Raw genomic sequence first — 17,099 nt, 5'->3', positions numbered from 1 at the left:
TTCCATTTATATAATATGGAGAAGTATTTGCCCTCCTTGATTCTGAAGACAGAAATGCAGAAAGCTCATGAAAAGCATTGAAAAGATAAAGATCATTTACATAAAGTACATGGGTTGAGAATTAAAAGCCCCACTAAAATGTTTTGTTTTTTACTGTGTAACAATTTCAGTGATTTGAACCTCCCAACTAGACTCCAGTGAGAAAAGACAACTGCTGCACTCTGTGTGGACTTAACAGCCTCACATGCATCAAGCTCTGCCTTTCCAACCCATCAGCAGTGCCAAGTTCTAAACTGAATACTATACTCCTGATAGTCTGCCTACCTTCCTGAGGGGTAGGGGTACCTACCTGCCCCAAGGACTTGGTTCTCTCAACACACAAATTCTGAAAACCCACAAGCACTACACACTCTCACCTTATAAGTGTCCATCAAATTCTTCTGTGACAAAAAAAAAAAAAAAAAAAAAAATCAGTAGATCAAACAGCCCCAGTTCAGAAATTCCTAGTCACACTGTTTTAGGATTGAACTTGTTTCTTAAAAGGCAGTTCTAATTAGAGTGACATTTTGTCCACTGTGGTTCTTAGTTATGAAAATAATGAGCTATGAAATTCCAATTTATTGTTGACAACTTAAACGGCCAGGCATCGGAGCGGCACGTAACTTCCGAGTGCCACTCTACCTAGTGACAAATCTATTCTGGGCCATGGGAGGCTGCCGGCTGAGCTTGGAAGGGTCCCTGTTCCCCTCAGTCTCCATGGGAGATTTGGAGGCCTCTAGGGCACCAGAACAGGAGGACATGTCATTTGGATGTCCCCTGTGAGAAGATTTCAAACGGCGAGCAAAATGTCGGCTCAGCAAAGATGTCTCAGCAAAAAAACAAAGGAAGGGCCTTCTTTCTTTCCTTTCTCTCTCTCTCCCTCTCCCTTCATACACAGAAGCTTCACAAGAAGATATATGATACAATTCCACTCTAGAAGTCTAATGCTGAGATAGTCTAAAATATTTCTCTTCTTTCTCTTTTTCTCTCCCCTAGGTCCTGTTTGCATCTCTCTACCTTTCTATTGCTCTTTTGAAGTCATTCTCATTTCCCTTTGTTTTCTCTTTCTCTTTTCTCTGTCTCCCTGATGACTACTCTCTTGTGCTCCTGTCATTCTTATCTTCCTGCCAAAACCACCATATAACCAGAGCAGGCAGTTTTCCTTCGTTCCTCCCTGAACTCTGGCTGGGGCTCATTTGCTTGCAGAGTACAAAACAGGAGTGAAGCCCACAGCCTCCATGGATGAGGTGACCTGCACTGGGCAGGAAGATGAATCCACACAAAGGTCAAAGGACCTAAATGAGCAGCCAGAACCCTGGCCCTGAAACTTCTTCCTTTGGCCTCCAGCAAGGCTCTACATACAAGGTTAGTCCCTCTGTCTGAGAGAATCTCTTGAATTCCATCAGGCAAAAGGAAAAGAGCAAACAGAAAACCATGCTATCATGGATATACTTCAAAATATTTGTTTGTTTGTTTTTTATTCAAGCATCTGTTCTCAAACCAGAATGCAAGCTATAGAACAAAGATTGTTGTCTGACCTGGAGGAATATAGTAGAAAGCACTAAAGTCAAGTATGTTCCTGCTTGCCAGGGCCAAATTAAAACACCACCACATGCTCCCTCCTTAAAAAAAAAAAAAAAAAAAAAAAAGTTGTGTTTTGGGCTACAGAGAGATACTGATGGTCCTTGAATCCTTTAGACTTCATCTCAACACAAGTACTGACAGGTCAGATATACCTGGGTCAGTCACTCTAAACACTTTACCTTGGTAGATTTGTTTCTTCATCCTAGACCATGTTGAAACTATGGAAAAAATAAATGCAAGCACTAAAAGGCTATATAGCCCTCTGGGAAAATCATCATTGTTAGTATTTTGCTTGCAGCAAATCACCAGGTCAAGAGGCAACTTTCAAATGTCAGATTTGAGAGTTAGTGTTTGCTGTTGTTGCTATTTTTCCCCCTCTCATTTAATCTATTCTTAGGATGCCTGTCAGTACAAAGGAAACTAAATCCACAGAAGGAAAATACCGCATCCCAACATTATAAGACTGATGATAACCCAAAACCAAACATGATGACAGGATTTTAAAAGTAAAATGTGCTTGTTAAAAATATTAAAATCAAACATCAAGATCTGGAGATGCCGTTCAATGGTAGAGCAACTATTTAGCATGCACAGGGTCCTGGGTTTTGATTTCTTGCGCACACACACACACAAAATCAGAAGGGAGGGAGGGAGGGAGGAAGAAAGGAGATAGGGAAAGAGGGAGGGAAGAAAAGAAAAACAGAAAGAAAGAACAGAGGAGATGAGAGGAGAGTTGAGGAGAAGAGATTCTGGTTGTGTGATCTTATAACTTATGGATTTCCTACCCAGCCCTGCCTGGACCCTGAGCTCACCTAAGATATGTAGGGAAAATTCCCCTGAGCCTCTTTCTCTTGGGTTCTTCATAATAATTGACCAGACTTTCACAAAATATTCTGTCTCTCCTGACAAGTTACTGTATTCCACCTTTCACTTGAAACGGAGGTTTCCAAAGGCTAGTTTGAATTGGATAATATCAAAGGTTTTGTAAACCTTAAAGTGCTGTGTATGTGGAACAAAATGCTGCCATGACCCTCACTATGACACTGGCATAAGGAACAGCTGCTGGACTATCTTTTAGATCTTTATTTTAGAGATCAAGGAAAGCCTAGAGCTCCTGCCTTTACCTGCCAAGAATTTTGCTGACACAACCATGGCTGACCCGAAGCTGCCTGGAGATGTCGCAGGGCCTGACACCTTGATGAGCAAGTTCCACTATCCTTTGGCGGACTACATCCGGGAGTGGCCGTCCATTCACAAAAACCCCCCCAAGCTGATTCACTCCTCCATGTCCTGAAACAGATCAGAAACAAAAGGCAAGGGGAAGGATGGTTAGAACCAGTCACATATTAGAAGCGCCACCGTGAGCACCTAAAGCCCCTCTGATCACAAGGCTAGATGCCTTGTGCCTAGTGTCTAATTGTGCAGACAACATGAATCACTTCTTCACATTAGTCTTAGCCTTTGTCCATTTGCAGCCAGTCAACTGAGCCATTCATAGGAGGATCACCATATTATGTTGCCTTTATTTACTAGCATTTTCCTCATAAATTTTTTAACAATGGAATATATGAAGACCCCAGTCTCTACAACTACATGATGCTGAAGATCCTGGGGGAAAAAATGATGTTTTAAAACACTGCATATTGAAAGAGAGGGGAAATATGGTGAAATCCTTTTTCTTTCAAATATCTTCAGAGTGAAAAGGTTTATTCTAATAAGCCTTCAGCTCAGCAAAAGAAATGTTTGAAAATCAGCAATGTAACCCAAGAACTAAAGATTAAAAAAATAATAATAGTGTCTGCAGAGCACCAAGACAAAAGCTGACTATCACCTAAATGCAAATTAAAAAACAATTTTAAGTCTTTTAAGGTGAGGCTAACATACAGCTGACCACTGTGCTCTCTCAGAGCACACAAAAGAAATGGGTCAAAGGGTCTTCTGAATATAGCACATTTCCACTTCACTGCATTAGGATTTGTTATAAAGGTGTTTCCCTGGAATTTTTTGGATGTTTTGCAGTTGACAAGCAGCTTTGAGTTGATTTTGAGTGGATGGGAGGGGGAATACAGAAGCCAAAGAAAGCTTCTGAGTTCCAGATTTTACTAAGGTTCTGGAATAGATTTTAAGAAAGAAAAAAAAAAAGTCAGAGAAAGTGCCTCTTCTACTCATATGTCCCTTTCAGGGGGAAAACAGGGAGCCAAGTAATTTAAAGAAAGAAACCAGTAAACAAAGTGATACAATGTAGCAACATTATTGACCCTGTAGCTGTTAATCAGCCACTAACTGACATAGCTGAGGATTGGAGCCAAGTCCAAGCATTTATTTACCTAGCTACTGGCAGCTCAAAGGCCAAGGAGGGGAAGGAAAATCTCCTCCTTACCTGAGACTGACTTGGATGAAACAGAACTCTAGAAGGATAGCCAAGCCACTTCCACGGTCACACACATACACACACATACAGCACTCTAACACATAAACTAGCCACCTCATCACAGCTATTTCCCCCCAGGACTCACTTACCACCCAGGTTTGTGAACAACATTTTACATTGAGGGATGATATCATCATAGCATCATTTATATCCTTAAAACTGTTCAAGCAACCCACTAAAGTTTCCCAAATTCTGCAAGACACATAATTCGAAGACACATAATTTCATAGATAGCTGTATTACTTAGTTCCAGTTCTCTGCTGAATTTTTCCTCTGATTTTCAAAATGAGTTTTAATCAGTTTTGATTGCTTTTTAAAACTTCAGGTATGAAAGAGGGACAAAAAGAAAAATCTTTCAAATGGAATTTTGGAAGTCAGAAACACAATTACATAGTTTACCTAAAGCAGAAAGACACCCTGGTCAAGAGCCTTAGGAAGGCTTTGTTCTGGATCTGGGAGCATGTAATAAAAAAAATTAAAGGGGCGGGGGGGGCGGTAACAAATCTCTCCAGAGCAGGCTGGCTTTAAGTTTTAAAAAGTAAAATTAAAATTGGTATGGACTCATCTGGAAAAACAAAGGCCAGGAAAAGAAAGCAGAAAGAGCACACTTTTGATATAACTTGGGAGTATAGGCAGCATGGCCCACCCACAATAGTTGCTTGCTATTCCACTGATGATTGAGACTTTATGCCTAAAATACAATGCCAATTTTTAGAGGATGTCAATGCCAATAGCAGTGCTGCAAGTCATTTGTGAATTTGGACTGCTTTGTATCATGAAGAGGGGGAAAAAACAAAATTCAAAGGTTTTCTAGAATCTAGTCTCTTTAGGTCTCAGAAGATTCCCAAACTGCCTTTCCTTCACCACAAAGGACAAACTACCAATGCTTATGCAGAGCTTGGTGCACATGTCCATAGTTGACTTTTATTCATAATGTCCTACGAGATTCTTACCCAACTTCCTGGAAAGGCCCTCAAATCCACCTGGCACTCTTGACTCAGTCACAGTCCTATCCAACAGAACTCTTCAAGGATAACAGTGAGAAGTTTTTACACTGTAGACTAAAGAAAGCCACGGAAATAAGTGAAGTCCAAAGTCTGATAGAAAGGAGATAGAACAGCAACATGAAAGAAGAAAAGAGAGGTATATACAAAGAGGAAAAGCATCAAAACTAAATGATACAGACAAGGAGAAAGAACCTAAAAAAGAAACAGCAGATTAGGCAGGTAGATAAGAAGCCAAAACAGGCCAAGAAATGGAAAGGGGCATCTGGAAGACAGGTGGTTTCTATGGATGGGGGTCCTTTGTTTGTTTTCTAAGGCACCAGCTCCAGCCCTGCTTATCCTTGGAGAATTCAAGTCTCTACCTCTACTTCCTGTGGACTCCAGCTAGGTGAGCACTCAGAGCAACATATGAACTCAGCTACGCATTCTAGAGTGCTTAGAATTTACAGAGACAGATGCAAACAAATCAGTTGAAAACCAGGAAACAGATTCACAGATATAAGGGAAATACAGGGCACACTGAGCAGGGGTGGTTAAGGGGAGGGGGGGAATGTAAGGAAGAAGAGTTGAATCATGCATGCCCCTGGGACCTTCATGTCTCTGCTGTGGAAGGGTCTGGCCTCCACAGATGTTCTGCGGGTTCTGATAAGGACATGCTGCCCTGGAGGGGCCCTGCCCACACCCCAAAGACCATGGCTAAGAATAGAGTCTTAGGGAGATGGTCTGTGCTTATTCTGCAGCATATTTAACTAAAAGACTCACATGGTTGTTGAGATTGCTTCTAGATATACCAGGAGAAAAACATACAGGCACAGACATGTAAGCAGGTGTACAGGGGAAAGGCAAGGATACAACCTTCCCAGTGGACTCTCCAACCCATAGACAGATGCTGACACTCAAGGACAGGCTGCGTGCACAGATAGGGTTAGACTACACTGCTTCTGACAGAGAAACTCAAGAACCAGTTTCAGCTTTGCCCATGGGAACTTTTGTCCATCCTTTTGTTTCTCTGACCTCAGTATCATATTCTGTAAAACAGGTAAGGTTTTGAGTAATATTCAGATGGGACATTGGCTGCACAAAAAAAAAAAACTTTTATAGTTAACTGGTAAAGATGCTTGGGAAAAAGAAACATCTAGGGGATGGATTTAGAATAGGGGATGGGGGGACCTTGGAACTCAGGAGCCCATTTCCTGGAAGTATCTGCTCTCTACAGAAGCTGTCCTGCTCAGAGGTGAAGATGGGAGAAGAGGGAGAGGACAGGTGACAGGGGGAAACCGACCAGGCTAGGGAAGGAAGATGAAGAGGTGGAGACTTTGTCTAAGCCTCTACTACCCTAGTCACTTCTCAAGATTTACGTGCTCCCTCACTCCCATTACCAGCAAGTTAGGGCCCAGAGCTGTCTACATTGTGTAAGAAAACAGCTTTGGACACCAGAATCCAAGGTTCTTCCAAAGAGACCAAGGGTTGGCACCAGATTTGGAAGTTAGGCTGGCTGGGGCCCAGCCCCCCACTGTGCTGCCAGGGAGATTGAAAATGGGAGGAGGGAGCACTTCCCGATGAGGGGACAGATTGAAGGCCAGGGCAAGGAAGCACAGACAGCAGCAGTTGGCTAACCCAAGCCTGGAAAGAGCTGCCTTCTCCACAGCCAGGAGACCATGGAGTCTGATGCTATCATCCCAAGAGCTGGGGCACCACTGGGCAGCAGAGCTTCGGCCAGCACAAGGCAGCCAAGAGTCTGCAGATTCCTGCCAGCAAGGAGTGAAGCATGGGGACCAGCCCTCCCCCATCTTGTCCCCCAGTATCTTCCTGGCTGAGCCAACAGCTTACCCACCTCTCAGAGCATTACCCCCAAATCATTTATTTTCAGCCTCACTCCGCGAGAGACTCCGAACCAGGTCTATGCAGGAAAAGGCTGCGGAAGGCACAGAGGGTCACCGTGGACTGGAAACCGTTTGAGCGCAGGCCCCAAATGGGGAGGAATGGAGGAATCGTTTGAGTTGGGACCAGAGCAAGCGGGATTCTCTGCTCGAATCTCCCCCACAGCTTTGGAGGATTACCTCCGATTCGGATATTGACACAAAGAGAAACTGACCTGCCTGCAGCTAGTCTTCGCTGCCTAGACAATTCTTCCCCAGCTGCCAGGCCACTCGTCCTTCGGTGGCAAACACGGACATTCTCGGCCGAAGCCTGCCTTCTCTCCAGCCGGGTCTCGGCTGCCTTTGTTACATAAGGGACTCAAAGCTAGGGAAGCTGGATTCCGGCTCTTTGAGAGGAACCGAGCTTGGTAAGGGCTCCTAGACATGGAGCAACTCCCTGACCCACAACCCGCAGAAAGTCTAATCCGGGAGTGGAGGCTGCCAAAGCCTGGCGCCTTCCTCTGGCCGGCTCTACAGTCAACAGAAAGGAAACTCAATTCGTTCCACTTGGAATTTCCTTGAAATCTCCGAATCTAATCCGGAGTTAACTCACCGTGAGAGGAGCGCTCCCCTCGCAGAGGCTGTGTTAAATGGGAGAAGTGTCAGGATTCCCGCGGGTCAGGCAACCAGGCCGGCCTAGCCAGCACCGAAATGACCCTTGCGGTCTCCTACAGAAGCAGAGGCTTCCAGGAGGCAGGGGCAACTGGCTGGTGACTAATTAGCTTTTCTCTTTCTTTCTTTCTTTCCTCCTTCCTTCCTTCCTTCTTTTCTTTCTTTCCTTTTTTTTTTTTTTGTTCTTTTTATGGCAGAAACCATTCAGGCATCCTGCAGAGAAAGACCCTATGGGGTCTTTAAGAGTCTCTGTATGTTCTGACTTCCTCCTGAACAGAAGCTACACGCAGGGACAGAGATTTCGTTGATTTTTCAAATTCCCCTCTCACTCCAAGACGCCTTTGAAACCCTAGACCCAGGATCTTCTCTTTGCCCTCAACCTCTTCCTTCACTCAGGCAGGGACTGGTCAAGGCTCTACTTTCCCACCCAGCGCCAGCCTTGATCAGTCCCATAGCAGGAAATAAAAAGGGGGGCGCCACCAGGATTAAGGTGTGGGGAGCTCTCTGAGACTCACACTGACCTCTGCTACAACTTCGTGCCCAGCGCCGTGCCGAGTTCTTCAAGCCAGGGTTCTCCCAGATGCTCTGGGATGTCGCTGCGGGAGCCCGGGAAGGACTGCAGCTCGGTGGCTGTACCACGCGTTGCTGGAGGCGGGATTTACCGACTAGGGGCTCTGGCTTGAGCGGACGAGCGCGCCGTTCCGCATCCCCTGGCTGGGAGCCCTGCACTTTGTAAAGTTGTCTACGCAGCTACGGAAGTCTAGAGTCCTCCCGGCCTTGATACCTTCCCCGGGGTCCTATACCCCCAACCCGGTCCCAGCCGGAGAGTGAGAGAAACGAGCTCGCCGCCTACTTACTATGCATGGATGCAAACGGGTCGTGCTTACAGTGTATTTCCATCGGGGCGCTCCAGACTCCAGGCCGGCCCACGCCGCCGCCTCCTGGCGCCAAAGGGCTGCCCAGGGCGGCAAGGGAGCCTCACCACCAGGCCGGACACCGTGTGAGCTGAGCTCAGAAAACACTGCTGGAGCCTTGGGGTCTTTTTCACAGCCTCCCTGCCGAAGATTGCCGAGAGTCGGGTGGAGAGGCGGGAAACGGCGCTCAGCGCAGTCCGTCTGGGAGCGGGCGCCCAACTCTGGCTGGCTTCGCTCCCTGGCTGGCTCAAGCGGCGGCTCCCGGCCCACACAGGAGTAGCTGCGGCCAAGGCGCCCGCGGCTTCGGGGACATAGCGTAGGGGCCCACCTCCGGGACGAATGGGAGACCCCGGCCCCCGATAGAAGGGGCTTGGAGGAGGCCACCGGAACACACGGCCCTTAGCTTCACCCAGGGAACAGCGCGGCCCGCGGGATGCCAGGCTGATTCCGCGGCCTCGGTGCCTCTGGGGTCGCTCTTCGACCCCTCGGTCTCCACCAGGTCCTTTCTCTCTCTGCTTCTCTCAGTCTCCGACGTCTCGGACGTCTCGGACGAAGTTGCAGAGAACTTCCTCTCTGGCCGTTCGGGGGCCGCGGCGGGTTCGAAGGGGCTTCCGCCACTGATGAGAGAGCTGAATCACGAGTCCCCAAAGGGCCTCCAACCCTCAGACCCCAGTACCCGATGCCTTCAAAGTTCCCGCAGCCCCCACTGCGCCCCCATCTCTGGGACCCACGAATGGGGACCACAGCGATCGGCTCCTTCTCGCCTGGCTCTGTGCCTCACGCCTACCAACTCTTCGAGCCCCGCTGCCCTCTCTCGGGGGTCTTGTTGGACTGTCTTCCAGACGCCTCTTCCGGGACAGCCGCTGCGTCTGCCCCAGTGGCGGAGCGAGGGACCGAGAACAGAGCGAAAGGTCCCCGCCACCAAGGCCGCCGGGACGGTGGGTGCTGAGAAGAAGCCACTGCCTGCTTTGACTGCCCGCGCTGCCGCTGTCGCCGCCGGCGTTAGCCCTCCGCCTGCTCCGCGCGCACAGTGCGCCACCGCGCCGCCCCGGAGCCGCTTTCAGGACCCGCTGCGTGTGGACAGCGCCGCCCGGGGCTCAGCCTCCCTCCGGGCGGGGGCGGGGGCGGGGCGGGGGCTAACTTGCCAATCACGCTCCATCAAGCCAATCAGAACGTCGGCGGCCAGTTCTGGCCCGAAACACCTCCCTATTGGCTAAACAACCCTCGAGCTCCGCCTGATTAGCAGATACCTGGGCAATGGGAGAGAATAGGGGGCGGGGTCCAGGCGGCGGCGCCACGTTCATTGACAAACGCGTGGGGCCAAGGCCTAGAGTACCGCGGATAGAGGAGGGGGAGGGGAACGAGGGCCCACGCGGTGCCTAAAGGGTCTGGCTGCTGGTCCAGGCTGGGCCTACCTTTCTGCTGCGGTGTTGGAATTCTGGGAAGCCCTGCGGGATTGGGGGCAGCCTAGAAGGGATGGAGGTTAAGGTAGGGTAATAATCTTCAGAAGGAAAAAAAAATTTTTTTTGGTTCCGACCAAAAAAAAGCCCACATTCAGGAATGTTGGAGGAAAACATGGAGCGTAGTAGAGATCCTGCTTTCACTCTAAGTAATGGACTTGTAGTGGGAATATACCTGCCAGTTCTAACCTCCCTTTCCTCATCTGTAAAGTGGGCACAGTTAGGTCAAGGAGCCTTGTTTTGATGCACTCCATCCAGAGCAAACGTTTCCTAGTCTTATCAAGTATCTATCCTCAAGGACCTTAATTCTTCAGACGGTTTGAAAGGATATTACATATGCCGTTAAGGTCAATAATGAAAAGGCTCCTTGGCAAAGAGTGTAGCTGAGCTTTTGAGACAAGGCTCCAGGCTACTAGAGCTCCTAGATTTGGGCCTTCTTGCCAGCCTCGGGGAGCTGCCAGATGCCTTGGAGACTGGTGATGTTGCAGTTTAAAGCTTCTGTTAACAGTAACTATTCTGAACCTGTCACAAGGCCTCTTGGAAAACTGAATGAACCCAGTACTATGCAGGGCTAACGAGAGTCCCTGAAAAATGGGTGGCTAGGCCGTCTCTTCTATCAACAAAGTGATGCCATGCCCAAATGCTGTAGCTTCCAATTGTTAGGAAAACCTGACATTTTCTTATGTGAGAAGTTCCTGTACTTCTGTGTGTGTGTGTGTGTGTGTGTGTGTGTGTGTGTGTTTAAATGGGTGAATTTCTGGCAAAATTCTCCTAACTCAGAAGAGGTCTTTGGTCAGCAGTGTAAAAGCTCCCAGACCAAGATCTTAAAGTAAGTTAAATCTTAAAAGGAAGTGTGTCTGCTACTCTTTAAGAGCCTATGGTTCTGTGAGTGGTATTATATGCCAGGATCCTGCTCTAGAAAAGACAATTAACATACAGGCCCCAGTAGTTCTGCAAGTGATCTGGACAGTCACCACTTTGAATTTGTAAGTGAAGATCCTCTTCTATGAAACACAAATCCACCAAAACAAGGTCTCTTAGATGTCTGTTCCAGGCAAGGGCTTGTAAAGAGAACAGAGCCCAGGCTCATCCCAGGAAGACCCTCCAGATGTTCTCTTGCTTATTCTCTATATAGTTTTCCTTCTCTCCCCTCTCTCTGTCCTAGCTCTTCCTCTCACATCTTTATCCTGGGTCAACTCTTGGGTCTACCCTTAGGGGCTGTCTCAGTTGCCTCTGGTAGGTAGCCAAGTTTCCACTGCTGATACCTATCTCTACTAAATATCTATGCATAGCTGCAGAAACAGCCAAGCCCTGACTTTAGGGACCCAGAATGCTGAGGTGTGCTCTGGGGAGGTCACTATCTCTCAATTTTCTGGAACCCCTACCTTGTCAGGATCTTGCACACCTCCTTGGAGCAGGGATGTGTAATGAGAAGAGAGACTGGGATGGCATACAGTCCTGGCTTTATTCAGAAGTGCCTACTAGATCTTGTATCACTAGAATTCAGAGTCCCAGACCAGACTCCATTCCAACTCAAGAAATTGAGGTGTAAGGATACCCTAAAAGAAGCAGACTGTCGTTGCCTGTACCTCTGGCTCTGCACATACAGATCTAGAGACTTGAGCTAAAGGGTCTCAAACTATAGTTTCCCCATTTTATAAATGCACGACCTAAGGCTAGGAGGCAGACTTTAACTTGTCTAAAGTCATACACAAAACAAGCCAAGGCTGAGGAATGAAAATCTTTCTCAGAATTACCACTTCTAGCGATGGCTTGGTGTTAGAGTGAAATAAAGAAGGATGCTCCCACATAAAAGAACCTGAAGTGCTTGCAGAAATCGGTTGTCCTGTCAGGCATGGATAGAATCCTCCAACACTTTGAGGATGGGATAAAGCTGCTGATATTATTATCCGAAGAGGAGTAGCTCAGAAACTCGGGTCTTCCCTTTCACACAGTAGGTGTTCAGCTTCTACACGGCTTCTGCTTTTGGCTCCCTAGTCTGTTTGCAGAAAGCAGCTCCCTCCCGCTTGAAGTTGTACCCGGCACCGCAAGGAGACTTTCCTGTGGGCGTGGGCGGGAGTGGGGGGGTAATTCTCTGTCCCAGGAGTGGGTTGACCTTCCGGAACTTCAAAAGGAGCTAAGAGACCTGATATGGCGACCACGAAGATGAATCTCACAGGCCACAAAACAGCGATCCAGAGAGGTTAGGTGACTACCCCGAGATTTCACAGCTATTCCCTGGCCGAAATGGGCTTCTGCATCTCAGATCGGCCTCTCTGTGCTCTTCCGCTGCCTTTAGGAATCTGGAAAGATTAGCAGGCACGCTCCGCTCCCTGAGATCTAACCTCGCTGTGGGCAAAAATGGCAGAGCGTTGGGCCAGGCCCTGTACTAGGCACAAAGGACCAAGAAGCCCAGAAAGAAAGCTTAATTTGTGCAAATAGAATTATTTTAGATGATTTTTGCCTTTGGAAGAAAGCCCATTTTGATTTCAAATATTTGAGCAGTTCTGACATTTTCACCTAAGTCTATAATCAGAATTCATCCTCACCGTCACTCCTGCTTGCGCACAGGGTAACCAGAATTCTGGACCTGCTGTAGTGTTCTGTGAGCCTGAGATCCACTCCAGCAGCCCAAGTCTAGCCCGTTTTCCTGCTCTTTCTTCTCTCAAAGTGAGGCTTTACCAGTACCCAAACAGGTTGCTCTGCAGGAAAGATTAGATATGCCTTTGGAATCCCTATCCTAACCAGATAGCTAACCTGGTATTGTTAATCTAACAGGCACACACACGTTCACCCATTCTTGCTCATATATATATAGCTATATAAAAAACTATATAGTTAGATATAGTGTATATATATATATATATATATATATATATATATATATATATATATGGAAAGGTAATTGACTTGTGATTACAGGTTTCAAAATTCCTATGATTCCTACACCTGCATCAGGTTCATATGCTACTTAGCCTAGGTTGGTTGCAGTCATTGAAAGGGGAGAGAAAGAGATGGATAAGGGCAGAAGTTAGATTTTTTTCCAAGAGCAGTAAGCTATGCTGGTGTTTATTATTGTTACCAGCTTGCTCTTGCAGAGCAAGAGCACTAGAACAAACTACCTCTCGCTCGCTCGCTCTCTCTCAAAGACATAAGACTGGGTAGTCTGTCTCCTAAGGCCTCAGTATCCTGTACATCTGAGAAGCTACTTCCCAGTGTTTTGTTAGAAAAGTTCCTTGGATGGAAAGTATTATCATCCCTCCCCAGCTGGGCTCATTGTAGATCTCAGAGACTTAATGCCAGTGCCCAAAGGGAAAGTGTACAGCCCTTCCAGGTCTCTCTAGACTAGGGGCTCAAGGGCTCCAACCTCAAGTAGCTTGCCAAAATGGAGTTTTTCTGAGATGAAATCCAAGGAGGAAGGAGGGAATCTATGTCCTCTTCTAAAAGGAGTCAGAAGGCTAAGGGTAGAGAGGTTGCCTTCCAGATCTATTGCTGTCACAAGTCCTGTATTATGATCTTTATGCTTTAAATTCTTCTTCCATACTAGAAAGAAGAGACCAGGGATTGAAGATCATTAAGCTGCTCCTTGCTGGATGCTAACCTAGGACTTAGAGCTAGGACATATCCTCAACATTATACAGGAGAGGAAGCTGAGGTAGGAGGAAGAAATGGAATGCAGCTCTGAAGGAAGAAAGGGGAGGTCTAGAAGGCCTAGAACTTGAGATATAGGAGGAGCCCTTACAGAAATTAGACCTGGACACACCTTTGAACCTCAGCTCAGAAAGTTCCTCAGTCTCCTCCCTCTTTTTCCTCAGGCCTACCTTAGGCCTGTGCTAACTAGCCAAAGGATAATATCACCCCAGTTGCTGCCAGAGAAGAAATCTCTTACCCCAAACCCATTGGTGAGGAAGGGATGTGGCTTTCAGGATTTTAAGCTTTAACCCCTCTGGGGTACCCACTACACAAACCCCACCCAGTCCAGCAGCTTGGAGGAATGAATCGCTTTATTGATTAAACGATTATCCAGGCGATTGAACTAATCAAAGAGCCCATCGACCGCCATGAATTACATTCTTCATAGACAGCTTGTTGGGAAAGACTGCAGTGGGCCCCACAGACCTCCTGATCCTCACATGCCTCCAATCCATTTACAACACATATACAAGCCCTAGTGCCAGAGGCAGGCACCTCTAGGTGTCCCTACTACTGTAGAGTTCATTACCTGGAGAAAGGGAGGCTGCCTGGGAAATATGGATGGAGAAGAGAGGGTTTCCATGTTCCTTTTTCTGAACTCTCATCCAGGCAGTTTTCTTTCCATTCCTGCCCTCACTTCTCTTCAGTCAACACTTTTGGACACACATCATTATCCAGGGAGTTGGCCTGAGTTTGGTGTATCATTTCTTTAACCTTTATTGAGGCAGGAGTAAAAGCAGTAGCTTATCGATAGCCTAGGGATTGGGAAGAGAGGTTCTTACAGAAATTGCTGGGACATACATTTGTGTAGAGGTTGGACCCATGGCCTAAGAACTGAAAGAGGCCCACATACCAGCTAAGGCTTTAGGGCAGAGGTTTACTGCCCCTAGCACATAAATGTACCTTGCTACATTGTGCCTGGGCCTCTGGGAGACAGAAGCACTATGCCAACGGGGCCTAAGTACATGCAGTCATCCCAGCTAGATGCCTACGTGAGACACTTACATCCACCCACTTGTGCTTTCCACCATTGAAGCGGTACCCACAGGATGAAATCTGTGCACACACACACACGCGCATGTGCACACACACATACATACACCTGTGTCAGAGCTTAGTCCAAGGGAAAGCAAAGTCAGGCTAGGAGGATTCTAGAAATGTCCAGTGGTCCAGAAGCTTCCCATTCTCACCTGCCAAAGAAGACCCATGTATACTAAAGCTAGGTTAACAGTGCCCAAAGAGTACACACTGTACACTGAGGGCCTACTTATCTTGAATCTACACTTTCACTCCTCTTTCTTTCAACAAAATCAGACCTGGGACTGATTGCCCATACTTCACATAGTAGATGCCATAGCCTCCAACCCTATGTCTATGCTTAGAGACAGTTATTTTTGTGTGTATTGGCACGTACACACTGGACAGCTGTTGACAGCAAAAACTAGAGGAGTCAGAGTAATCATCTCTTACTTTTAGAATCACCTGAGATTCAACAGATGAACAGATCATCAAAGCAATAGAGGTACACTGACACTTACCAAAATTATATACACATATTACATTGAAAATGAACTATACAACTTGTGGTTGTAGACGGGAAGGAAAAACTGAGACAGAAGGAAGGGGTAACATTGTCCAAAAAGAAATGTACTCTTTATCTGACTTATGTAACTGTAACCTCTCTGTACATCACCTTTATAATAACAATTTTTAAAAAGGAAAAAACACAACCTTGAGACACATTTATATACTTAGAAAAACATATGTACAAACAGTAATAAACATACACTACTACACCAGGAGTAAAAATACAGGCACACAGACTCTTAGATAAATACTCTGACATTTTGAAAATACTTTTATAGGGACAAACAAACTCCATGTCACTCATATACACACTGAACTCTATATGTAAACACACAGATCCAAACTTGTAGTTTTAGATAAATGCCAAGACAAACAATTAGAAACAGAAAAAAAAAAAAAAGAAAACAGGCAAACTTAAAGATACTTGGACTGATGTGAACAGATGGGCAAAAAGACATACAAACAAGCTACAAATAAACAATCGGTCAGTCCCAGAGAAAATAAAGGCTTCTCCCCTTCTCTTCTATGGTTGCTTTGAGTTGGCGCCCAGGCCGGGCGGTGTCCCAGAGTTAACAGGTCTAGAGCCAGTATCGCATCGCAGTCCTACCTGTCCTGCCGGTCCGAGGAGTTGGATAATTTTTCTCTAAATCCATTTTGATATTTCAGGACTTGATGGAATGGACGGGGGAGAAAAAAAGTTTCCACTTTTTTGTGCCTTTTTTTTTTTTTTTTTTTTTTTTGGTGCCAGGGGCGGCTCACAGGTCGGAATAATTCAAGCCTTCCGCTCCCCCGCCGAGCTGGGGTAGCTGATCACTGAGCTGAAACTAAACGTTTTAGGTGGAAAAAAAGCGTCCGAAGGCACCGTGAAATGATTAAGGAACTAAAGAGCTTCTCGCCATGTGAGATCATGTCCTGTTCTCGCCAACATCACAAGATGTCCCCAGACACGCCGCGCCCCCAGCGCGCCGCCCCGCACTGCCCGCTCGGACTCGGGAAAAGGTGTCCACGCTGCGCGGCCGGGCCTGCTCAGCATGCCAGACGGGACGGACCGGGCCGGGCCGGAGCAGTGCCAGAGGCCGGGAGAGCGGCAGCAGCGCCTTCACCGCGCAGCCCAACACTTTTATAGGGGGTGGGGGGAGGGAAGGAAGGCTTCAGGCTGCGCCCGGCGCTAGAAGTCTGCGCTTTCTATGGGAAGGACCAGACTGAAGCCTAAAAATCCAGCCTAGGCTAGCTGGGGCCTCCAAGTTGCACCTTCCACCAAACCTGCTCCTGGGCGGGTCTGCGTTGTGCTCGGGACTGGCGACCCCTTTCACGTGTAAAGGCCAGGGGTTTGCTTTGAAAGAAATTAGCCACTCTGCCAAAGAGGTGGTTTTGAAGTGTGTGTTGCCTGGCACAGAAGGGAAGTTCCAGCATGGCCAGATCCACCCCTAGGGCGGCGCCAGCCTCCAAAGTTCTCAGCCATCCTCCCTGGGCTCGGTTGTATCTGAAGCTTCAATTTCTGGGCCCCTGTCTCCGAGGCAGCGCTAGATCCCGAAATTCTCCAGGCCCCACTCAGCCTCCAGGTCCAGAAACTCCCCCCTCCACCTTAGGGTGACCCTTTCCACCCTGGTGCTGAGAGGTTAAGCTGTAAAATGCTCTTCCTAAAATTCAGGCCCGCGATTTGGGGCACTCAGGCAGAGCAGAACCATCTCAGGTAACTCCTGGATATTTGGCAGGAGTTCTGGACACCCTTACCCCAGCCCATAAATGGAATCCCATGGCTCAGAGGCCAGGAGATGTGGCAGTATCTCCGAGCCTCTGGGACTTGATTCTGGAGGGGAAATAGAATTGAAAGAGATAGGGCAGAAGTGTGGCGT

The 17,099-nt window shown here is 47.4% G+C and overlaps 1 protein-coding gene across 1 annotated transcript in view; it reads right to left on the bottom strand.

Annotated features, from left to right (window-relative positions):
• The window catches only part of LOC138807557 (paired box protein Pax-5-like), a 137,447-nt gene extending 120,971 nt beyond the window's left edge, over positions 1-16,476 (bottom strand). Inside the window, exons 1-2 of the mRNA XM_069993320.1 lie at positions 15,851-16,476; positions 2,748-2,913 (exon numbers count right to left, since the gene is read on the bottom strand). Of these exons, the coding sequence (XP_069849421.1) occupies positions 2,748-2,913; positions 15,851-15,896 (212 nt within the window). The 5' untranslated portion in view covers positions 15,897-16,476. The remainder of the gene's footprint in view (positions 1-2,747; positions 2,914-15,850) is intronic.
• Positions 16,477-17,099: the final 623 nt, after the last annotated feature.

Source organism: Dipodomys merriami, unplaced genomic scaffold, assembly GCF_024711535.1.
Source record: "Dipodomys merriami isolate MVZ:Mamm:240054 unplaced genomic scaffold, mDipMer1.0.p SCAF_420, whole genome shotgun sequence".
NCBI classification, from domain to species: Eukaryota; Metazoa; Chordata; class Mammalia; order Rodentia; family Heteromyidae; genus Dipodomys; species Dipodomys merriami.
The sequence above is the reverse complement of the archived record's forward strand: the minus strand, read 5'-3'. Positions and strand labels throughout refer to the sequence as shown.